The sequence below is a fragment of the Colletes latitarsis genome, chromosome 14 (genome assembly GCF_051014445.1).
Source record: "Colletes latitarsis isolate SP2378_abdomen chromosome 14, iyColLati1, whole genome shotgun sequence".
Taxonomy (NCBI): domain Eukaryota; kingdom Metazoa; phylum Arthropoda; class Insecta; order Hymenoptera; family Colletidae; genus Colletes; species Colletes latitarsis.
Window position 1 is genome coordinate 26,044,756 of NC_135147.1, and position 23,969 is coordinate 26,068,724.

General features: G+C 34.3%; 5 protein-coding genes across 11 annotated transcripts; 2 read left to right on the forward strand and 3 right to left on the reverse strand.

The window, feature by feature from the left end:
- Positions 1-54: 54 nt before the first annotated feature.
- LOC143349729 (WD repeat-containing protein 20) lies at positions 55-8,962 on the reverse strand. Of its 6 annotated transcripts, XR_013080977.1 has the most exons (5): positions 8,461-8,951; positions 7,632-7,814; positions 5,760-7,151; positions 661-3,869; positions 55-497 (listed from the first exon to the last, which is right to left on the reverse strand). XR_013080977.1 is itself a non-coding variant. In XM_076781202.1 (4 exons), the coding sequence occupies exons 1-4, from the start codon at positions 8,728-8,730 to the stop codon at positions 3,798-3,800; spliced, it is 1,917 nt and encodes a 638-aa protein (XP_076637317.1). In that variant the 5' UTR covers positions 8,731-8,951; the 3' UTR covers positions 55-3,797. The 6 variants fall into 6 exon arrangements, 5 of the variants coding, with proteins under 5 accessions (XP_076637317.1, XP_076637318.1, XP_076637316.1 ...); XM_076781202.1 differs by having other exon boundaries at positions 55-3,869; XM_076781203.1 differs by lacking the exons at positions 55-497; positions 661-3,869 and adding an exon at positions 4,206-4,301.
- A 1,417-nt stretch (positions 8,963-10,379) lies between these two features.
- On the forward strand, positions 10,380-22,467 carry LOC143349726 (U3 small nucleolar RNA-associated protein 25 homolog). 2 transcript variants are annotated; one of them, XM_076781192.1, is made up of 3 exons: positions 10,380-10,614; positions 10,697-12,994; positions 22,346-22,467. In XM_076781192.1, the coding sequence occupies exon 2, from the start codon at positions 10,839-10,841 to the stop codon at positions 12,966-12,968; it is 2,130 nt and encodes a 709-aa protein (XP_076637307.1). In that variant the 5' UTR covers positions 10,380-10,614; positions 10,697-10,838; the 3' UTR covers positions 12,969-12,994; positions 22,346-22,467. The 2 variants fall into 2 exon arrangements, with proteins under 2 accessions (XP_076637307.1, XP_076637306.1); XM_076781191.1 differs by having other exon boundaries at positions 10,380-12,994.
- Positions 13,084-18,497, reverse strand: LOC143349733 (uncharacterized). The gene is made up of 2 exons (XM_076781211.1): positions 16,845-18,497; positions 13,084-13,742 (listed from the first exon to the last, which is right to left on the reverse strand). The coding sequence occupies exons 1-2, from the start codon at positions 18,043-18,045 to the stop codon at positions 13,498-13,500; spliced, it is 1,446 nt and encodes a 481-aa protein (XP_076637326.1). The 5' UTR covers positions 18,046-18,497; the 3' UTR covers positions 13,084-13,497.
- On the reverse strand, positions 18,690-20,765 carry LOC143349755 (uncharacterized). Its single transcript, XM_076781249.1, has 7 exons — positions 20,670-20,765; positions 20,364-20,597; positions 20,140-20,295; positions 19,980-20,078; positions 19,317-19,831; positions 18,989-19,256; positions 18,690-18,919 (listed from the first exon to the last, which is right to left on the reverse strand). Exons 1-7 carry the CDS (start codon positions 20,763-20,765, stop codon positions 18,719-18,721), a joined length of 1,569 nt encoding a protein of 522 aa, XP_076637364.1. The 3' UTR covers positions 18,690-18,718.
- LOC143349748 (transmembrane protein 192) lies at positions 22,352-23,881 on the forward strand. Its single transcript, XM_076781237.1, has 3 exons — positions 22,352-22,480; positions 22,563-22,959; positions 23,034-23,881. Exons 1-3 carry the CDS (start codon positions 22,376-22,378, stop codon positions 23,276-23,278), a joined length of 747 nt encoding a protein of 248 aa, XP_076637352.1. The 5' UTR covers positions 22,352-22,375; the 3' UTR covers positions 23,279-23,881.
- Positions 23,882-23,969: the final 88 nt, after the last annotated feature.

The window sequence follows — 23,969 nt, forward strand, 5'->3', positions numbered from 1 at the left end:
AATAGTTTTATAACTGTGGGTAATTATGTGATAAAGAAAAGTACACGGGGGCACTAACAATGAAAATTTTTTCATTTACAATTACAAAGAATGTACACCTTTATAAACAAATGAAGTGAAATGCAAAGAGAAATAGAAATTTGATGCGATGTCGTAAAGCTCTGTGTGAAAATGTCTCATAAAAAAGTCGCCAAGTAGGAAATGATTGATTAGTTTTATGCTTATTTGCATAGGTGTAATCAGCCAGACTAGTCTGCCAATTCACAACTTAATTATCAAAATATCTTCTTGAATCGTTGTATTTATCCTTAGTATTAGACGGAACGTGACTGTAAACAATCGTCAAGCGAATAATTCTAGGTTACGATTGAAATCATCATTCCAATTTTAAACATATTCACATTTCGTTACAAAGAAATCTTGTTCGCTTTACAGAACAGAAAATACATTCACACAATGATGAATGTTTATAAAAATTGGAAGCTGTATATCACAAACTGGAATAATAAAATAATAATTTTGTCGTTCAATACTGTATACTTCCATCAGTGCTAACCATGAAATAATTTATAACATTTATTAGTGATCCGTTATTTAGCTTACAATGTAGGAACATTATAAATCTCGGATTCAATAAATGAAATATAGTTCGATATTTACCAGGCCAACTTCAGGTTACCAATGGTTTAATAGCACGTACCAATGTATTTAATTTAATCAACAAATACAGCTTGAAGATTAACCATTCATCTTAGCATACAAGAATTCACTTTATAACATAGTGTAATTCTCACTTTCATCACTTATAATTAGCTAATTAGTCAGTGTCAGCATACACACATATCACAGCATACATCAGAGAGCTTGCCAAGGAAAAGAGCAATATTATGCATCTACCTTTTGTCAAAATCTAGAATGTATTGTATGTAAAATAACTTCTTCAATAAAAACTACACAACTAAAAGTTGTAGTAAATCCTTACTTCATATGTTCTTGGACAGTCAGATCAGTGTTTATCACACATGTGATAGTGTTAGTATTGTTCTAAGTTCTAAATTTTATTTTTTTTAATATAAAAACGAAGCTCCTATTATTCCTTGCATGTACCATATTAAAACCCAATTTCGTTTATTTTCCGTTTTTCTAATATGAAACAATAGAATCTTTAACATGTGCACAGTATTGAAGAATACATCCTATAATTGATATAATTGCAACATAAGGTATGATCATATGCGAAAATAACTAGATATGTATGTAACCTTTGAATTTACCTGTAAAAAAAAAGATTAAAAAATGGTATATTCTTGATGTGATCAGTGGTTCCCAATGATGAGAATATAAATTAAATCAACACCATTAAAATATTCTTGAATATTGTTGGTAATTAAAATCATAAGAGATATTATTGTCCAGGAAACACTGATTTACAATTATATAAATCATATAGTTAATTAATTACTGATGTACATTAACAACAAATAAACTCACTTCATTAGGTTTCCACACTTTGTTTGCATTTTGTTATAAAAGCACTAATATTTTCTAAGAAATGCCCATGACAAAGAGTGGAAAAGTGTCATTATTTTCAAACTTTTCAAAAATTACAACAATGCAAATTGTTTTTACATTTTGACACTGTTGTTTTAACGTATGTATACATATATATTTTTATTTATTTGTATAAATTAATAAATAGTATTGTGTAGAATATTCCATTTTAAACACTGCCTATTATTAGAATATTCAATAACTATTTATTTATAGATTTATAGTTATTTATTTAATGTAGTAGACATTTGTATCTGAGAACTATATAAAAATTTGAAGAAGATATGTTTAAATAAAGTAAAGCAGGCTACACGCGATGATACGTACTTCGCCTCATGTAGTAAAACAAAGATTTCTAACAAAAATCTTAATTATTTAATCATTTCCTTCTTTACATGGAATCTTTTCTTTCTTTCACATAAGACCTGTTATATCGAGTCATACAACGAAATGTGTATTATCGTATGTAGCCCGCTAAAAGTTCAATCCATTTCAATCAAGAGAAATTACAAATTAATGACTGTATTATATTACAACTTATATTTTTTCCATAAAATTTAATTTAATTGTTCACAACTAAAATATGTAACATTTGTTAACTCTCAGATACAAAGTCACTTTCGTATGTAGTCCTCAATTGATCATACATCGATGATGCATTATAAATTACATCCACATTATAGATTTTCAATAAAGCGAACAAGTTTCTTAGAAAAACATTCATGTAACTATATTATAGAACAAATAAAAATTTCCTTTGTTATGTTTAACTTACAATCTTATTAAGGCAATTTAGTTAGCGATGATCGGACTATGTTCTTGAATTATATTAATAGGAAATGAAGCATACAGAAGGAACATTGTAACATATGCTTTCACTAAAAATCTCAAATATTACTTAGAATTAACAACGTAGAAAAATAATACTTGCTATAATTAAACTTTAAAAACGAAATAATTAACGTGGATTCTGATTTACAAATTATTTACTCCGCTTTCTTCGTGCATACTATTACTGAAGATAAAGCAAAATAGTCAGTAGTAACGAATATGCAAATTAAAATATTGTTTAAAATATTTTATATTTACATATAACTCTGACTGATTACAATAGTCACATTCCTCATTAATCTATATTGCTAAAAGCAAATTATTTAAAACCATATCTTTAAACAATCGTAAATATTAAATAATAATAGAAAAGTTCTTGATATATACATATATATATACAGGGTGTTCGGCCACCCTTGGGAAAAATATTAATAGGGGATTCTAGAGGCCAAAATAAGACGAAAATCAAGAATACCAATTTGTTGATTGAGGTTTCGTTAAAAAGTTATTAACGTTTAAAGTTCTGACCGTACTGAATTTTTTTCACGAAAATGCGCAAGATTTCGGGGGTATGTATAATGACCAAAAATGATTGTAATTGACCCTCGCAACTGAAAATAATTTTTTTAAAACGATTCGAAATTTTTTTTTTCGCTGAAAAATTTCACATCTTCTCGAATTTTTTTCTCGAAAGTGGGTAGAAATTCGGGGGTATGTCTATTGACCAAAAATGATTGTAATTGACTCCCGCAACCGAAAATAATTTTTCCAGAACGATTAGAAGTTTTTGAATTTAATTGTTAATAACTTGTTAACGAAGCCTCAGTCAAGAAATTGATATTCTTGATTTTCGTCTTATTTTGGCCTCTAGAATCTTCCATTAAAACTTTTCCCATGGGTGGCTGAACACCTTGTATATATATCACATATATGCATTTAACATTAACACCATTCGATTCAATTTGTTACTTAACAGGACCTTATTGGAATGATATAGTATACAGTATATACGATAAAACATACATATGTATACATATATACATGTATACACAATTTACTCATTACTTCTGTTGGATTTTCTTATGAAATCCAATAGTCTTATACTTAAGACTATGAAACTTAAATGCTTCCCATGCAGTAAATGAAAAGAGGATGGAAAGCAAGAACAAATGTATGCACCGGAATTAACTTACCAAATAAAAATGAGTCTCTAAGCATTAAGGTGTTAGATGCCTTTCTGATCATTCTTTGATTATCCATCTTTAAACAGTACTGGAATAACTTTCACTTGGCCATACATAATACAAGTGACGATAATGCGTATATGGAAACTGCATTTCCGAGGATTGCAGTACACGCAACGACGGGACGTATTCTTCTTCGTGCTTTGAAGGTGTGCCGATATCTGGTTCTGGCTATACTATGGTACCTCCGCCTTCCGCGGGACTAACAACATGTAGAGCATTTCCAACCTGTCCTACTCCTGGCTGCAATTAAAAGATGCACGAAAATTCACTACCATGAGTAGTTTTATCCGTCTGTACAAAAATTCTGCAAATAGTTGAAAGCACTTTAAAAATAAGTTTATTCTAAAAGTGCATTGAAAAAAAAACAGTGCAATGATAGCATAGAAGTATCATTGGTAAATAATTTAAAAATGCCTTAGCACGGCACATACTACCAGATCGAGCACACGAAAACATACTGTACTATTCAATCCAATGAAGCAGTAAACAAGTCAAAAAAACATTATATTGTACGTACCATGCGATAACTCTGGGAAGTCTCATCCATGATACTCTTGCATCAGCCAAAGCATGGTACAGAACATTAATCTTTCCAATGAAAGTAAAAAATTAATGCCCCATTGGCATAAAAAACAAGCACAAGCATCTTCTGATAAAATTATAAGACTGTCACTATAAAAGAAGCAATGCACACTAAATGAAAATTATCACAAAAATTTTAATTTGTTAAATCGCTATGACAGATAAGGGAGCATAGGGTATTTTGATAATAGAAGTGCTTTATGCAATACACCAGGAAACTGAATCTGCTATCTTAAATTCATAAAAATAATTGTTTAATCGCGTGAAATATTACAACCAATAAAATTGCAACTAATCGCAACAATGTTATATATACATGTATGTATGTTTCATCTGGTGTTTCTGCATTGCATTCTGTATAAAACTCAAGCAGGAAGCAAGCAGCAATGTTTCATTCAAATTTTTGCTTTATTGTACAACAAGGCAATTCATTGTTTTCAACAAAGGATTAAATGTCACATTATTATAGTCTGGGACAATAGTTTGACGAAATAATTCATTGACTTTCTATCATTCGCTAAGCTAAGCTAGTAACACTTTACAGGAAAGAAAGAAGGGTTTAAGGGGCCTGCCCTGTTACAAAATCTTATGGGGCGCAAACAATGTTACTTTCAATGATGCAAACCAAACATAAATATATTCTATTTATAATTATACTAATGTACTTCTTCAATATTCATATTGAATATATTTTGACCAGATGATCATTAGGCACAGATATAAATGGAGGCTCATACTATGAATGAATGTGTTGTCTCATTTGTAACTATTTATTATTTTTTTTAATTTATTCGTATATGTTTATATTATCTCATTAAAATTGAAATTTTGCTCAATGTAACTAAACAATATTTGTTCGTTTGTATAATTGCTAGTAAATGCAAGCATGCAACAGAAAAGTCCAAAATTTTGTAAACAGAACATAAATTAATTAAAAAAATTTATCCATTCATAGTATCATCCATCCGTACATTTCTGTAATTGATATACAATACAGACTAAAGAATAATGCCAAAAGATCTTTAATGCTTTCCAATGGCACCATTCATATATATACTGCTTTGGATAAAATGTAAACTAGGATTTAATTTGTAAATATGAGAAAAATACATTTATTCTCAAATAAAAATCTTTCAAAAGCAGTATGTGTATATAACACATGCGATGCCACAAGAACAGTATTTATTACAATACCAAAGTCGAAAAACAAAACTACCCCTTCGTGTCCTTCGCATTTTCATAAAGTTTTATATCTAAAAGAGCATTTGCCACCTATTACAATTCAACAATGATAATAGGAAAATCGTCCAAAGCATTATCATATCGTCTATTTCTTTCATTCAATAATGATAATGATTTTAAATTCTATCTCTATTTATATACAAATTGGAATTCATCTCTAAAAAAAACCCTACTTCATAAAATTGCAATAACAGCTGAAGATGGGTTACATCATAGATCGTTAGATCGCAAGGAATTAATATTGGTATAAGGATTGCTATGATGGTGTGGCCTGTGCAGAGTGCTGCTGATGGTGAGGGGACCTACCATGTGACCAGGCCTTGCCCATGTGTAGACATATCCATCTTGACACGCTGTTACGAAGCAATCTTCCCTAAACACTAATTCAGTCAATCTCTCATGCGCCAACTTCTTGCACACCAGCGGTTCTAACACTGGGCACTCATCGAACCTAGGGCACCAGGCAGTTCCTATCAACCTCATAGGATCGTCCATTACGGAACTAGCCTTTTTATTTGCACCTACTAAACTTCCACTGACACTGTTCATATTACTACTTGTATTTGAGTTAGTGGTAGCTTTATCACCACCACTGTTCTGCATTATTGTGCTATTAGATGCACCACCACCTCTCATAGTGAGGCTAAAGTTCCTTTTATGATTATCACCTTTACGCTCACCAAAACCAAGGCCTGCTAACCTTTGAGTCAACGAATTTACAGTTGACACTGCTGTATTTGTACTCGTACTATTGTTACTACTTTCATTATTACCACTCGCGTTTCCCTTGTAATTAACATTATTCAAATTATTGTGTTTAGAATTGTTCAAGTGATGATTCGTCGTTGAGCCATTCCCACTGTTGACTGTTCCTGATGTAGAAAGAGTACCAGAACCTGCTGCAGATGGCCTCTGCTTCGCACACATTGGTTGCCTCAACACATCCTCTGTGATATCCCACAAGCACAGTTGAGTATCTTGTGACACACTACCTAGCCTGTAGCAAGTACCACCTGACACTCTTAATTCTGAACCACAAGAGTTTCTATTCGAATGAACTCCTTGCGAAGTTGTGGACAGACGATTAGACTTCTCATGAAAGTGATTATGATTACTGTGGGGTAATGTTTCATCGTCTGAGCCACTGAAGTCAGGATCATGATCTCCATACGATGTAGTGTAAGGGTCAAAGGCTACTACGCTCACCCAACTGTGATGACCCTGACCTCGAGCTACCACTCTTTTTTCATGAAAGCTCCAAATTGTCACCAGATCATCTTCACCTCCCACAACAACATACCTTCCATCTGGTGACCAACATACACACAAAAATCCACCAAAGTAACTTCTAGCTGAACCCACTAGCTCCATTGTGTTATATTGAAATACTCGTAGAAACCCATCTTGGGAAACTACAGCTAAATTTGAGCCACATGGGCTGAAGGCAAATTCATTTATACAACATCCTTCTGCACCTATTACCCATCGATACAAAGGGTTTCTTGTAGATTTTGTCTTGCAAGTATATATGGCATAACCATCTCCTGATTTAAAAGACTGATAATGGGGAGCTGTTGTACCACACAAGAGTTCTTCATTATATAAATATAGTTGACCAGAGCTATGCGATACCAAGAAGAGGTTGTTTGACCCAGGAACCCATTTTATACATGTCACTTTGCTTTTATCTATCAATCTCTGAAACATTGAAAAACATTTTCACATTGTCATATTTTTCATAATTTGTGTATTATAAAAAATATAATTATATCTATGAAATCAAAAATTAATTTTTTTTAAATTTTCAATTAAAACAGAATATCACATGTATTAGTACTAAATATTATATCATAGAAGATGCATTGGACATTATTATGAACCACTAAACTATTATTAATTTTCTCGTTTATCATGTTTCAACAAGATAACACATTCATATCAACAGAGATTGGATAAGTGCTGACAGCTTTTGTACACATTACTGGCAAATATCTCTGCATAGTGGTAATAACAATCTAGAAAGTATCATACAAACTATTTCCTTATTTTTAATAAACATATTCCCATAATTTTGGGATTGTACCAGCAGTATTTTACAATCTCCCATATAATCAAAAAGTCCAGTACATAATGTGCAATGTACTTTAATTTGTGCCTTCAACAAGATATGTTACTTACATCTTCATTATATAATTTGCTGAGTTCTTTTTTAATTGGATCTATCAACTGAATTTGTCCTGTTGAGAAACCCACTAATAATGGTGCACTATCTGCAGTTGCTGTTGTTTGATTAAAATTGTGGCAAGTTGGATTAGTTCCTTTGTATAATTTTTTATCCAATGGTTTATTTAAGTCCACAGCCTGAAACAGTTTAATGTAATATACATTTAATATAAACATTGCTAGAAAATTTAAAAACTAATATATTTAAGAAATAATTACAAAAGTAATATTTTTTCATTATTGTTCTACAAGTCCTTCCAAAATAATTAATTCTCAATAATTATTTAATTATCTTCATTGAAAGTAAAACTTTAATAAAGATAATGATTAAAAAGTGACTACAGAACTACACTAAGTATTTGCATAAGATTTGTATATAGAATTACATTAAAATTTCTTAAGTATAATAATATTTTATTCATTATTAGCTGAAGTATGGGAAGTAAACTATTTTCAATGAATTAAATAATCAAAGTTCTAACCACTGATGAGACAATATATATTATATATTTTAAATGAAGTCAAAGAAACCATCAATGCATTGTGTAATAGGAATAAACGACGTATTTAGTATTGAAGAAAACACATGACTACAAATAAGTTCAGGAAATGAAATTTTACGTGTATTAATGTACAAAGTAAGAGGATTCTGTTAGGTGTGGTGATGGTCTGCAAAGATGGAGTCTCGGTATGCGTTTTCGAGGTTAGGTCTAAATGAATCCACGCTTGATTAAACACAGATACATTAGACGGATATGTTAAATACAGGTAAACTTCGCCTTACCTTTTTAACACCTCGATACACATAAACATAGAGCTCCTTTCCAAAATTGAAACACATTCGGTCGCCGAGACCTTGCGTACCCGTAGGATCTGCTGGGTCCGGTAAAGTTACGAAAGACACCCTAACGGATGCACTTCCTTGACTGTTCGTATAGCCAACCCTGTTTGGCCTCGAATACTCCGACAAAGTCATTAGCTTGTATGTCCCTTCCCGCGTGACAAACTGTGTTTTCAAGTCCTCCTTCCCTCCTCCATCCAGCTGCACAGCCATCTTACCACCAGCGGTGCGACGGAGGAGCTCATCAGACACGAAAAAAACCTTCGTTGACTTCTGTCCTCCTGTACGTCCGTTGACAACCGTTTGCCCGAAAGCTTTAAGAAGCTGTCAAATACTAACTTGGCACTTTCTCGTTTTTGAAAAACTACCAAATAATCACAGCTTACCGGTTCTATACACGACCACTGCTAAGGGCGCTTCAACTTCTATATCGAAACTGCCCGTGCATTTACGATCCGCAGCTCATACTCTCAACCTCGTATAGAATAACTTTGTCCCCACCGTGCTCGTGACATTTCTCTCTATTTCTACATGACTCGCATAATAACGTAAAAATAAAGTATTACATTTTGAGAAGAATTCATTTAATAAAACTAGTTAACATATACACTAGCAAGTATATTATACCTCTCAATACGAACACTTAATACAAGAATTATGCAGGTATTTCGGTATATTGTACTAAAGGTATATGGACAATGCATTTATATACATCATTCTATATTTTTTAGAATTCATTTTATTAATAGTAACGCTTTAGAAGCGCGTAAAACAATTTACAAGTTAGTAATGTAATTTAATATGTAACATGATTAGTTAAATGTCTTATAACCTTGATTTATTAAAATGTAAACAATTAATGTATGTATTTATTATAGTGCTAATCGTTTGCAATTTATTTTATAGGTATTATAGTAAAGTGACATAAGATTAGAAAATATACGGCACTGTCGGCGGCGTGTTATTACTGCGCGCGCAGTATCGCCTGTTCGCCTGAACTCGTTGACTCGGAAGGCCTGTCAGGAACCGGATATTTTGTAAACAACCGAGCAAAGGGTTAATTAATTTTGCCCACTTTTTTTTACTTCCTGCCTTTCCCTTCCGTTCACGTTATCAAGAACACTTGTTAATGTAGTTGTCACTAACTACTTTAAGCTGCTGACGAATCACGTCATAACTAGCCGGTAATAAAAAAATTATTTATTGTTACGGCATGATGCGCACATGTCTCTCCATTAATATACATTTAAATAATTTTTAAAATTCTTTGTAGTTCCTTACTGCTCTGTCACGTGATATGCAGCTTCCTTGAAATTCTGATCCGTTAAATTGGAGATAAAAAGACCGGTAATTAAAAAGTTCTATTCAATGCGATAATTTATCCATTGAAATCATCGGTCACGTGATCTTCGTGATATGGGGACCTCGAACAGATTTCTTCCGGTTTTCTTAAAGATGTTCAACTTCCCGTGACGCAACCGTAAATGGAGATTCAAATGTTCGTGTTATTCGATGTACTTCTAAATATTTGATAATATGATACCGATCGATGAGGCTTTGTTTTACAAGAATGAGAGGAACTACGTACAGGACGTCGGTATTACATACTAAATTGCATCTTAACAGGTATCTATTAATTAATAGTACGGATCTAAAAACGGCAATTATTTGATCGAATCAAAGCTATTACACTTTAATAATAATATTGCTTTAATTACCAAATACTTTAAACTGTTTAACATTTTTCTTTTTATTTCACACATTCAATTATCGAACATAAAACCGTAGTAATGAGGTATATATTTTAAATTTAGCGCTCATAACCTGTACTGCGTGAATATAGTGAATTTTACAAATATTGTATGTACAGTATACATTGCATTGCACAAAGTTTTTGTAGGAAAGCTAACCTAATTTACAGTTATCCAACGTTATTCGTATACTTTTTAAAAATATTTATTGTATATATGTATAACTTGGTTAATTATTAATGGTACGTTCATAAGATGTGTGTGTTCTTAATGACTGTATCTTTTAAATTGTTTTTTGTGTAACTGAGTCGTGTTGAACACAGTGATAATACATATGTACACGTGAGTTAGTTTTATTCCGTAATTCGAAGGAAATTTGTATAAATATGCGTTGTTAATTAATATACCATCATAATGGCACGTGGTAGAAGACCGGTTCGTGGTGGAAAAAGAAAATTTGACCGTCGTGATAGTCGACCAAAATCAAAGAAAGGTAAATTTAACCTAAAAGAGGCTTCGTATGTTAAAGAACGCGATGTTAAAAATAGGGAAATTGAAACACGCAGGCAAATGCTCGAAAAAAAGAAATTACAACAGCAAGAAGTAGAAACTGATAGTTCTGACGACGAGCAGGCAAATCCTATACGTGATTTATTATCCACATTTTCTAATATTAATAATCTTCGAGCAGCTGCTGTTGAATCTAGTTCAGATGACGATACTTCTGACAACAAAGATGATATTATAAGTAATAGTGATATTGATGAAGATTTAGCAACACATTCTAATAGTCTGGATAATGAGGAAGAATTATCAAGTCATAGCGATAATGAAGAGATTAAAGTGAAAGAAGTGGATGAAGAAGATCCTGAAACAGCTAAGGAAGACGCTGGTTATTTAAAAGATCCATTTTCAATTCATCTTCGAGATGATTTAAGTGATAAACTTTATGAAGCGGTTTCTAATGTTCCACAAATCATAGAAACACAGAAAATAACATGGCCTACCTTAGGAAATCTTATTTGTCAAATACCAAAATCCCTGGAGGATGTAAGTGATTCAACAAAAAAGTCAAAAGTATCTGTGTTAGAAGATAAACAATTTGCAAAACATGGCAATATTCCTTGCTTGATCGAAACTATAGATTGGAATAAATTATATGTAAAACCTCAAATTCAAGACAATATCACAAGTGCTAATTACTCAAACATAAAGGATGATGTTAGCAGAAATTCACCACCTCTGACTTCTTTGCAAAGGGAATTATTTTCAGTGATAAATAATTATCAGGATTTATATTATCCTGAAAGGACATTCTCAAATGCTGATCAAATAAGATTTATATATTGTTTACATGTAATTAATCATGTATTAAAGACCAGAACAAAGGTATTACATCATAATGCAAAAATAACAAAATCAAAATATACAAATATGGCAGAAATTCCAGATGAATACAGAGATCAAGGACTAGTGAGACCAAAAATTTTGATAATAGTTCCCTTTAGACATTCTTGTTTAAAAATTGTTGAGTTATTGATATCTATTTTAATTGGAGAAGATAAAGGTGGCTCTGTAATGAATAAGAAGAGATTCATGGAAGATTTTAGTGGTAATGAATTAATAATGCCAAAGAAGAACCCAAAACCAGAAGATTATGAGCTGACATTTCAAGGAAACACGGATGATACTTTCAAAATAGGAATCTCTATCACAAAAAAAACTTTAAAATTGTATTCAGAATTTTATTCCTCAGATATAATAATCACATCACTTTTGGGTTTGAGAATATTAGTAGGTGCAGAAGGTGAGGCTGAGAGGGATTTTGATTTCTTAGCATCAGTGGAGTTGTTAATCCTAGATCAAGCAGAATTATTTTTAATGCAAAATTGGGATCACATGATACATGTCTTAAATCACTTTCATTTACAACCAAAAGATTCTCATGGAACAGATTTTTCCAGAGTAAGAAGTTGGTGTGTAAATGGGTGGACAAAATACTATAGGCAGACATTAATATTCTCAAGTATTCATGTACCTGAAATTTATGGAATATTTAATAAGAGATGTTACAATTATGCAGGAAAAATTAAGGTAATAAATCCTATTTCTCCTGGATCCATTTGTCATGTGGTTGTACAAATCCCTCAAGTCTTTCATAGATTTGAGACATCCAGTCATTCTCAAGCATTGGAACATAGAATGGACTTTTTTATAGGAAAAATACTTCCTCAATACAAGGACAGAATTATGAATCACACATTAATATTTATACCATCCTATTTTGACTTTGTGAAGTTGCGTAATTATTTTAAGAAAGAAGAATATAATTATGTACAAATTTGTGAATATTCCAAGGAAGCAAAAATAGCGAGAGCAAGAGATATGTTCTTCCACAGCGATGCACATTTTCTCATATACTCGGAACGATTCCATTTCTTCCGTAGAATACGAGTGAAAGGCATAAGACACATCATATTTTATGCGCCACCCACCTTTCCCGAATTTTATAGCGAAATGTGTAATTTAATGCAAGAAGCTAATCAGAATCCACAAGCAGGCTCTGAAAGTAATATGACGGTAACTGTTCTATATTGTAAATACGACATTATGCAACTTTCGGCAATTGTGGGTACAGAAAGAGCAAACAAAATGCTTGGGTCAGAAAAATCAGTCCACATGCTCATGACTGGTGAATGAGAAATCCATCAATGTATTTCATATAAGTATGTAAATATTTAGTATGTATTTTATTTGCTAAAATTGTGGGTTACAGTCTATATTACGAATAACAAAAAGTATCTTCACGCATATGATTCTGTTCAATTTCTTTATTATGCGATTAAAAAATTCGTTCAAACTGGTACAATCTTGATTACAATTTCCTGAAACAATTCTGTTTGCGCAAATCGTAGTATCACTTCGGCCGCATGATTACGCGTATCAAAATTAGAATCGTGTTTTAGGCAAATGATTCCTCCTTCCAAAAAATATGCAGTCTTTGACTTACATACCGAGTTAAAGATCACACTTGGTTCCCATTAAATCTGTACAATTCCTAATCATTCACAGAATCATAGGCCTTTAATAAGAGTAATTTATAAAATTGAAGACTCGATTTTGCTGGTGTCAATTAAATCGACGTATTAACACTATAATAAATCTAGGAAAGTTTTAATGCTACATAGTTTGTTTCTTTTCGAATTGTTTTTAATAAATTTTTAATAATTTACGAAGTACTTTCTGAACGATTTTTAGCAAGTATCTCTCTGCTATTCGTTGTACTAAAATTTGTCTGATAAACTTCCGATGTCGTTACCGGTGAAATACTTGAATATATTTCGGTAGATTCTGTTAAAATTGTCAGCAAGTCCTTTTGTCGTTGAGTGGTTCTCGGAGTAGTTATGAATTCTGGTTCTGGTGGTCGTTCGTTTCCCTGGGACATCGATTTTGTCATCTTTTCTATTTGCGTTACTGAAAAAGAAACACAAGTTTATATCTCTATTTCGTTCGGTTTCTTTAGAGTAATTTACAATTTCGACGTTGTCGTATCATACAAATTGTTCGGTACACACGTTCATACAGATGTGTTAATCTAAAATATAGACAGGAAATCGATTTAAATGTATTATGCCGACTCGACGGATCAAATCCTATTTTTACCGTTCACATTGGAGGGAATGGTGAGAGTATTCGGGATATATGTATTGGCACAATCCAACTTCATTCTCGGCTTGACTGACACGTCTTTAGGGTCCCACAAAAAAGTATAGTACAAAGACAGCAGAATAGCTCCCATGCTAACAAATATAACGTAGGCCACCACTGTCAACACGCGTACCAATTTTTGTTTATGCTTTGGCTCGTACAGCTTGTCTTTCCTTTCGTCGCCTGCGAATCGAATTTCATTGCCTGTCGCCTTATGTTCGCGATTTCCTGGCACATGGATAACGCTTGTCAGGTCTGAGTTAGATTTTTCTGTATTCACGTTTTGAACGCTCATTTTTCGCGGCAGCTGCATCCTCGATTCACGTCTAGAAAAAATCACCTTTACTCGGTCCTCTATTCCCAGAACGCTGGATTTCGATCGAGGAAGTTTAACAATTCCGAGACATTAACGATAGAAATATTGATCGTTTCAACAGTCTCGATACAATGTATTCTGGTTAGTTCGTTAACTGATCATCGAACCCTTTGGAATTTGATTTTCAATTAAAACTTGAATCGTAATCACTAGGGCCGGTTTTACATGGATGTAAACAACGCGTCGAAAAAGAGAACATGATTATCATATCTGAGTTTTACTTTTCATGCAAAGAAAAATCAATTTATAAAGACTACAGAAGCTTGACAAGTAATTTATGTAACAATATAGTTATATAATAATATTATATACATCTTGTCCAACACGTATTACTTCAAAGTTAAAAAATTTCGATTTAATTTGTGTTAGAAGGAGCGCGTTTAAATTGAAAGTTGGATCTGGGTGCTAGTATTTCAGGCAACGGCCCTGGTAATCACGATGTGTCCATGTATGTAAAATTTTGTGGGAAATACCGAGAAAATCATCGTTCCCTCGTAGAAATCTTCCCCCGAATTTCTGTATCTATAGTTTTCCTGGATTCTTTACATTTTTAAACGACCAGTAAACACTGCAAGTTTACTACTGCAAGCAGCACATCACGAGCATACCTTGTTTGTGCCACACGCCCTTACGTAGGATATTTTGCCACGAAACGGGTCACATTGTTTCGATTTGAAATTTTCACCGGTGTTGCACCATCGTTCTCATAATGCGTGCTTCTCGAATACTCGTTCGTCGTTCACCCTTACAGTGTCTCGTATTTTCTGATCAAAAAACTCGTTTACCGATAGGGCGTTACCGCAGGAAAGCTGCGAATACCGTAACGAGAACGCAGAAACGCTCTAGTTTCGCGAGAAGGCCACGAGCTTACGAGGACGTAATGCGCAAATGGTTTCTATCCGTTCGCGTTCCCACTATCCTACGATTATTTCTGTTCCTTGACTCGCGGATCAACATTTCCCACCAATGCAGCTGTTAAAAAATACACCCGTTCAATGATACCAACGAGCTTTCACTGCGCAAGCCCAAGAACCTTGACTCGTGCTTCGTTTCGCAAGCTTCAAGGGCTGCTTGACTTTACGGGATTCACCGTGATAAATGCCCTTGTGGCAACGCCTCCCACACTTGCCAACAGAGGGATACGATCGACCTTTACCTCTCTCGCAAGTACTCGACCGATCGCCTAAGAAAGGGCTTTCTAGAGTTGCCTTTCCGACGAGTCCATCAACAAACTTAGGACGAAATTTCTCTTACATCCTTACTTCCATCAACAAACTCGTCACACCCTTAAACCGATGCACCAATGGCCTTATTTCATTTTCAAGGCTTTACCATACATTATCGTATCGAAATCGTACGCGCGGGTCTTTTGGAAATTTTGATTTGAGACCTAGTTCTACGTTACGCTTAAAGACTACATAAGATTACGAATAGCGTATTTATTTGTAAAAGCTCGAATAAGTTTGGTAACGTCGTACGCGCCTCTTGTTCCTTCAAGTATAATTAAATCGAAATCGTCCCGACGTGCAGGTAAGGTGCTTCCTTGGAAGCGATAATGAACCGTTTAAAAATGTTGCGCAAGCATTTTACGTAAGGTCGAGCTTGCGTGTTGTTTCGAAGCTGTCGCTGTAACGCGTCGGATGCGTCAGAACATCCTCCTGTTTCGTAAAAGAATATCATTTACGTAAACGGTGTCATTTTCATAGAAATCGCGAAGCGTTAAAAATATCTGCTGGAACAAGAATTCGTAAACGTTCAATGAAAGCTGACCAGGTCTTCGTTTTAAGTGTAATGCGACTCTGACAACGTTTACTCGGTTTACGGAGGAGGCGCGCCTTTATTTTAATAGCATTAAGACGTCGTTCTTCGATCACTTCGCGTACAAACATAGCCTTTCTATCGGCGGACATTGTCCAATGAGAATTTCTCATATCGAAAAATAAAAAGAACGTGAATATCTTCCCATCTCGAAAGATTATAAACGATTTTTAAACCATCTTTCACCGTCGTGTCATTTGGTAGAAATTTCTATAGAAAAATCGGTTCCGAAGTTGCAGCGATCGTTCTTAGAAATTGTAGAATATTCGTAACCGTGCAACGTTAAAGAAGCCATAACGGATCGACCCGACCCTGTTTCAGTTATTACGCGGACAATACGGATAATCATCGCACACCAATCCATCGACGATTTTATTTCTAAGGTTTTAATCACGACTTTTCATTGCGACCGTGGCCGGGCATTCCTATCCTTTTCTCTAGGTGAAACTTAACTATATACACCGATTATAGATCAAATAAATCGCGATAATCTTGTGAACATCTTACGTTTGAACTAATTGCAAAATACCCATTATGCTATCGATACCATTCATAGAAAACGAAAGTTAACGAACGTATTGTTAAAGGATGACGTTAACGACTTATGTTCTTTGTATATTACTCGTTTCATGCGATACGATGTATATTCTAAACATTCTAAAATGTTTGTTTACCTCGAAAATTGATCGCAGCGCTAGGGAACTTTGCAGATGATAGGTTTGATTTCGGACCATCGGTAAATTCCAAGATATGAGAATTTACAGCCGTTTGTTTATTTACAAGAACGCCGATATTGTACGTGCTAGCTTTGCTTCTTTGGGTTTCGGGATCTTGTTTATCCCTAGTTGTCATAATAACATCGGATTTGTTAATTATCGTTGTTCCGACGGTACTTGTAAATCCTTCGTTAAATGTATTTAATTTGGAATTTTCCGGCACTTCAACATCCGTAGTATATTTAGAAGCATTTTCAACGGTCTTCGGTTCAATTTTTATACCGTTTTCAGTAATAGCTGTTCCTACCTTTGCTCGAGGGCTTGTTGGAATGTACTTTTTTCTCTTTTCTCGGTATACGGTTAGATGTTTTGTTAAATTGCGATTCAACCGATGCACATCTTGCGATCCGTACATGGTGCTGTTGATGGCATCCGTTAAACGATTCTTACTCGATTCTTCGTTTCCAGAAATAGTCCAAGAGTTCAATGTCGAAGGCGTACCGTTGTCATCAATTATACTTTCTTCATTCTTAATTCTCGATGAAAGTATTTCCTTGTTTATCATCTCACTTTCAACGTTGTTCTCCAAGCTTGCTTCGAACCTTGCACTTCCTTCGCTCGACTTTTCCGCCAAATTCAATCCTTTTCCTTTCACGAGCGAAGCGTGCTCGGTGAAATTGGGATCTCCCAAACTTTCTCGACGAGGATCTCGATCCGGTTTCGAACCGTTACTTTTGTTTCGCAAAAACTCTATTAGAGAATTTCTTAATACGACCATAGAATCGTTCAAGTTGCCACGATTTTTTGTTGCATGACCATGATCGTCGACGACACGACCGACGAACGTTTGCTCGAGTTCGTTGGACTGATTCGACACGATCGATGGATCGCTCAATAAGAATTGTATTTCCGGTTCGCTGGACAAATGAACCGGCCTTCGTAAAAGTTTCGGATTAGGTGGTTCCCAGAGGAATAAGTAGTACGCGCTCAAGACTATGGCCACGAAACTTACGGAAAACATGTATGCCAGCACAGTAACTAAACGTACGAGTTTCTTGCTCCCTCGATTTTCATAGATATCCGCGCTCGAATCTTTCTTCAGAGCTTCGCCGCCAGCGCCTTTATCCTGAGGACCTTCCTCGTTCCCCTCCTTGCTCATCCTAATTCAAGTCTCTTTACACTGAATACCAATAGATTAAATTCTTGTTTAGACTACTCCGAGTCGGTCATTCACAGCTCAATCGCTCTTGTTTTTGCGTTCATTTTCGTTCAGACTCTTCTCTCGCGTTGTCATCGTACAATAACGATAGATCACATTTGAAAACATATTTGGGGACAAATTTCACCGAATATATTTACACTTGGGCCGCATAAACGTACGTCAACGAATTATTTCAGTCCCATAAAGGTAGGAGATAACTTCTTTCGTCGATGCTTTGTACTCTCCATTAATTTGTTCTTGATTTTCGAAATATCGAAGTGGCCTTCGCGATGGATTTTTATTGTCCAGTCATTTGCATCGATTTAAAAGTATCATCGCGTATTCTATTCGATTGAAAATGCTAATTGGAAGAGAGTTATCGAGAGGACGCGTCTCGAGAGCGAAAGCACGCACGACTGCAAGTTCTCGACAAACGTTCGTAGAAAAGCTCCGTTCCTTCGCCACGTGTTAGATTCGCGCGCAAGCGTCCTTAAGATACTGTATTGCGTGCGAATACTTTTTTCGATGTATCAATTACGTGTCCACGATGCTTAGGTATCAGTAATTTGGTTGCAACCTCAGACGTTGATGTCCAATAAACTTTTCAACAGTTCAAAACTACGTTTTTCGATCATGCAAACATTTCTTCTTGATTATCTTCTTGATTTTCTTCTACCTGTTCGCACAAAGAACACTTGCTACATTGAACAGATGACAGTTTGTGACAGATGCACGATTCTAGGGATGTATTTATTGCAATTGAAATTTGTTCGTGTCGATCGCTGGTTAGATTTTCTGTGTTTGTGCTGACACGAAGCTGATTCGAGGAGTTCTGAAACCATTTCGTGAAACTTAGTTGACTGCAGCCAGTAAAAAATCATTGTACAAAGGATCATCGTACCTCGTAACGTGTCTCTGACTTCAGAGACGAGGTGTCCGGTAAATTTGTTTCCGTTCGAGATTGCGACGAATATTCATCGACTCGAGAGGTCGGCGCGTATGGTAAATTCGGAACGCGTTGTTGGCTGTTCAGAATTCGAAAAACTTGCGTTAGGAGATCGTTCGAAGCTTCGTAACAGGGCACCGAAATGGAAGTTTGGCTACTTTGTCGAGCAATCAACAAATTCAATGCCGGCATTAATGCTGGAGCGTAAAGTAATACCGCCAGCCTACAAAAAAGAAAACGAAATACAACACTGACCAATCATTATCCCATTTTCGTTTCATACTTTAATAGTTGAATGGTTAATCCGTTGGGATCCAAAAGAGGGTTCGAAGTAGAAGGTATCATTGGAGTGGAAGCAGTGTGAACGTTGCTTCGTGGAGTTGGGATTCTGTTCTGTGGACGGATGTTTCTCGTAAAATTTCTCGACTGGTCGTTCTCAAAACGCGGTTTTTCATAAGGAAACTTCTTCGAGTGACTGCTCCAGTGACCGCGATTACTTTGGAACGTTTGATTAACCCGCGAATTTTCTTTACGACGCGTGTCCGTGTTTTCGAAAACTTTCGTTCTTTTAGACGCATATTTCTCCACCAGATCTGTGTTTGGTCCTTGGCGTTCAACTTCAAACTTTCGCTCGCAAATATCCTTATTAAACTCTGGTCCCATTATTGGTTGAAACTTCGGCGTGTTTACCGTGGAACTGGCCTGCGTATGATCCTTGTGTTTAGCATCGAAGTCAATAAAATACGACGTTTCCGGCTCGTGTTTCTTGTCGAACCTTTGGCATGCTTCCATCAACGTCTTTTCATCGTCGATAGCAGTAATGGTTGTGAGCGGTTTAAAAATAAAGTAATATCGTTATTTCGCGCCTCAAAATATTTCCTTAACTCTTAAGGTATTTTCCATCAAAATATTCAAAGGAGCAACATACTTTGTCGGTCGATGTCGCTGGCTTTTGAGTCTTGAAAGGGGTGAAAGATTTCTTGGAATTGCCAACCATTTTAATGGAATCGCACTTGCTTATGCCTTTATGGTTACCGTTGTTTGTCTGCAAGTGTATTAGATGCTTTCAATTGTAATATATCTGTGTATATTTTTATATGTATTACTTTAAAATGGTCAATGGCCGAATGTGTTGATTCCTGTGGAAGGATAACAGCAACGTTGTGCGTCGAACACACCATATTTGAATTATTGTTCAATGTTCTTGGCCCACACGTGTGATCACTAGGATCCTTTATCGGATACATATCGTCTTGGAAATGCTAATAAAGAAAAACATGCTTTCCAACGTCTCTTCCACGTCGAAGCTTGAACGATTGTAATCAATTACCTGGGAAGAGATTTGACGCTTCGTCCAATCTACATTGTCCAAGATCCTGTTGGTCGAATCTTTATTCTTTCTTGCATTATAATTTTTCTTTCTCGATGAAACGTTCATTCTCTCCTGATTCCGAATTTCACGCGTGTTAACAAGATTTTTGCCCTGATTTCCGGACGGAGTTCCGTACGAATATTCACGGTTCTTCGCGAGAGAGCATTCCTTCCAATTTACATCCGTTTGCGACTTTAGAAAAGTAAATTTCCGCATATCCAACGATAGAAATGCCAAGTCATTAAGAAATCATTGTTAAAATACCATTCGATGGACGGGGATCGTATTGCGCGTCATTGCGGGAACTAACATTTTGGTTCTCATTAACTCCCTTTCCATAGCAGCATACCTTTCTTCCATCTGTCTTACATATTCCAATAAATATTGACTCGATACATTTCTGTAGTTACAAAAACATAATTGATAATTTACTGTTCAAAAAATTATAATTAAACGAATTCTCGAAAAAATTTTAGAAAGGAAAAACAGGAAACACTTTATGTGGTTGAACCACAATTTGTATACTAACGTTCGATGTGCCCTAAAAGATAAATCATTTGGTTGCATGCAATCAGGATCATCGACAAGGATAAAATTTAAACCGAGCGTCGGTCCATTATTCCTTAATGAAGGAATGTTTATTAATCCGGTGAATGGTGATCCATGTTCTTGATTTGCTAAAAATTGTCGAAGGTACTCGTTGCGTATTCTTTGTTCGCGTTGATCGTTTACTGGTTCCAAAAAAATCTGTCGTCCAAACATACTTATAAATTTTATATCGTAAAAAATTACTAAGAATTTTGATGAGTTTCAGTCGTGATTAGAATAATTTTCTGCAAAATTTTGTCTAGGCTATCTGTTATCCATCGTTTGTTTTTTCTTCCTGCTGTAGGTAAAGAAAACGTGAAGTTTTATTCGAGAAGTTTGAACATCGATTTAATGTCGATTTTTGTCTCATCTGAATGTCGGTTTTTAGTTTTGAACAAAACTATATATGACATTTAATGGAATGAAATTTTGCATAAAGATTTATTCCGTGTTTTTAAAACAAAGTTTCACGCTTCCTGTGTATATTTATTCAACTTCATCTGATTAATGTCGTCACGCACACAGATATTTGGTATCCCTGACCCATTGGCGGCCGTTCTATTCCCCTTTATTTTATGAAATTTTTCTTTGCAACATTATGTTCTTTAGTTTCATGAGAGATACTTAGATGTTTATTTCTGTTCTTGCATTCCAAGATATGTTAAATATTTATTAAACGAACACGTATGTACCATGTCTATGTCGTTCAAAAATAGATGTATATTTTGGGAACAGACTGATTTTGATGCTAGGTTACAGGAAGAAACGCAGTTTATGTCGATCGATTTATTCTATGTTTGACGACTCGAGTTTTATAGATGTATTTTCATATGCACCTTTTTGTCATCTGCTGGTAGACATTTTGATCTTGTGTCGTAAGCTGTATCTATGGTCAGTTACACGTAAATTTATCGTCACAAGAGTAGATTATTTCTGTTATGTGTTATATCGCGGATTATAGTATTCCAAGCATGGTTGCTCGAAAAAGCCACTCACGATTACGAATGAAATTCATTAAAAAAATATTAGCTTGATATTGGTTATGAAGAGTGTAATATTTTTATTTTGCTTTTCGTTCGTTTCTTTGTGGAATGGTCAGCCTTATTAGAAATTCAAACACGTCGGGTAGTGTGAGTACAATTGAAAAAAAAGTGTTAATTAAGTCGCAGTTTTATTGTATCTTTCATTCTCAGTTTGGTATAATGCAACCATAACCTTCTTTAACTGTGATTTGTGCCTTAACGTTCAGACCACTGTTATAGAATTCATTTTATATAAGTATCCTTACATTTTATCGTATCGCAAAAGTATTAAACGAAATGATGACTGTTTGTAACTAGTGCATTTATTAGGGAGCTGTGTTTTTTGATGTGTCTAACAATATGGATGATGAGGAATATCTCCAGCCTATGTTGATCTCTCAAGAAGAAGAACCTTTTCAAAAGCTAGATACTATACCAATTGTATCTATTCCTCTCATATTTGGTGTAAGCTTCAACTTTGTTGATGTCATTGACAGGTTGATTTTAAAGCTTACATATATTATTACATGGTTATTTAATATTGTAGGTATCTTTAGAAATTATAGGAATTGTGTTTTTGTCAGTATGGCCAGAAGAGAAAAATAAATGTGACACTTATTTTATATACTTATATCTTCATTGTGCTTATTGGTTGATAATTATGTTAACTGATCATTTTGTGAAAATGAAGCATCATATGTTGCGTGTTCATGGATACCTTGTTTTTTATCAGTCAACGTATCAACACATTCGGGCACCCCTGTTTACAGCATCATTATGGATTATGTGTTATTTATTATTGGCTGTGATTTTGCACCACACCCATAAAGTTAATTATGAACAGTACTGTCGTGCATCAGAGTGGTTTACTCCATTGAATTATATAATACTTTTAACTACAGTAGAACTTATGATTATTGTGCCAGTTTATGTAAATTATATTAGTAAGTATATAGATTATATTAAAATATTTACAAATTATAGGACTTGGATGAAATAAATTCTTTTTACCTTTTAGGAAGGGTATTAAGGTTCAATCGAACACGTCCACCTCCTGATGTTACTCGAGAAGAGTGGTTGTCTTCTTTCACTCAAGACACGTATGCAGGTAGTGGAGAATCACACCATGACAATAGAGGAACTAATTTGGAAGAGTTACTTGAAAAACAAGCAGATTTAATAAGATATTTAAGAGATCACAATGTTAAATTAAGTCATAGACTGATGTCACTGGCAACTCAACGCAGACTGCCAGAAGCATAAATTCGTTACAATCTATGTAAATTGTAAACCTTTAAATTAATCGTGTGCATACAAAAAAAGTAAAGTGATTTTTTCTAACTATATTTATCTGCATTAATATTTCGATATTTAACAAGCATGGAGATTTTAGATAAAAAAAAAATACAGAAACTCATGTATATGAATTTTATATTGTAAGAAAAAAAATGTACCTTTAATTTATGTTATCTCCCATATCTGTTTTTATTTTTTTAACACTTCCTTATCATCTATATTTTCGTTTTTACTTACATATGTCTAATTTTTACATTTACTCTAACATCTATTTTATTCCTTTTTATATACAAGGTTTACAACAGTCTTGGATTGTTAATACTACACATTTTGTTGATTTAAATTATTGCATAAATATTTGTGTAACAACATAAAAATATAATGGAAAATAATTTTAGAAGTGTGCTAATTTAAGTAGTGAAGGTGTTGCTGATTTAAAATGAATCGATTTCTAAATGATGTTGGTTCAGTTGAAGAACGAAGATATCGCGTTATGAAAAATCAAAAAAATTTCTGTGATCAAAAATACACATATATAATAAACACCCAAATAAAGTCAATATATATGAATGTGTAATGCTTATTATTTTACATAACATTCTTGTTTGTATCATACGAAGCTACTATAATTAGTACAACAGTGATCTCTAGAACATAA

Coding starts and splice junctions, on each gene's coding strand:
- LOC143349748 (XM_076781237.1), top strand. CDS start 22,376: ATGGATGATGAGGAATATCTCCAGCCTATGTTGATCTCTCAAGAAGAA. Junction 22,481..22,562: donor CTATTCCTCTCATATTTGGT/GTAAGCTTCAAC, acceptor TTAATATTGTAG/GTATCTTTAGAAATTATAGG. Junction 22,960..23,033: donor AGTTTATGTAAATTATATTA/GTAAGTATATAG, acceptor TTTACCTTTTAG/GAAGGGTATTAAGGTTCAAT.
- LOC143349733 (XM_076781211.1), bottom strand. CDS start 18,045: ATGAGCAAGGAGGGGAACGAGGAAGGTCCTCAGGATAAAGGCGCTGGC. Junction 13,743..16,844: donor CGCTGCGATCAATTTTCGAG/GTAAACAAACAT, acceptor TTTCTTTTTCAG/TAACGCAAATAGAAAAGATG.
- LOC143349755 (XM_076781249.1), bottom strand. CDS start 20,765: ATGGAAGAAAGGTATGCTGCTATGGAAAGGGAGTTAATGAGAACCAAA. Junction 19,832..19,979: donor CTTTCAAGACTCAAAAGCCA/GCGACATCGACC, acceptor GACGATGAAAAG/ACGTTGATGGAAGCATGCCA. Junction 19,257..19,316: donor TTAACCATTCAACTATTAAA/GTATGAAACGAA, acceptor TCTTTTTTGTAG/GCTGGCGGTATTACTTTACG.
- LOC143349729 (XM_076781201.1), bottom strand. CDS start 8,730: ATGGCTGTGCAGCTGGATGGAGGAGGGAAGGAGGACTTGAAAACACAG. Junction 7,815..8,460: donor TGTATCGAGGTGTTAAAAAG/GTAAGGCGAAGT, acceptor AAACTGTTTCAG/GCTGTGGACTTAAATAAACC. Junction 7,152..7,631: donor GCAAATTATATAATGAAGAT/GTAAGTAACATA, acceptor TCAATGTTTCAG/AGATTGATAGATAAAAGCAA.
- LOC143349726 (XM_076781191.1), top strand. CDS start 10,683: ATGGCACGTGGTAGAAGACCGGTTCGTGGTGGAAAAAGAAAATTTGAC.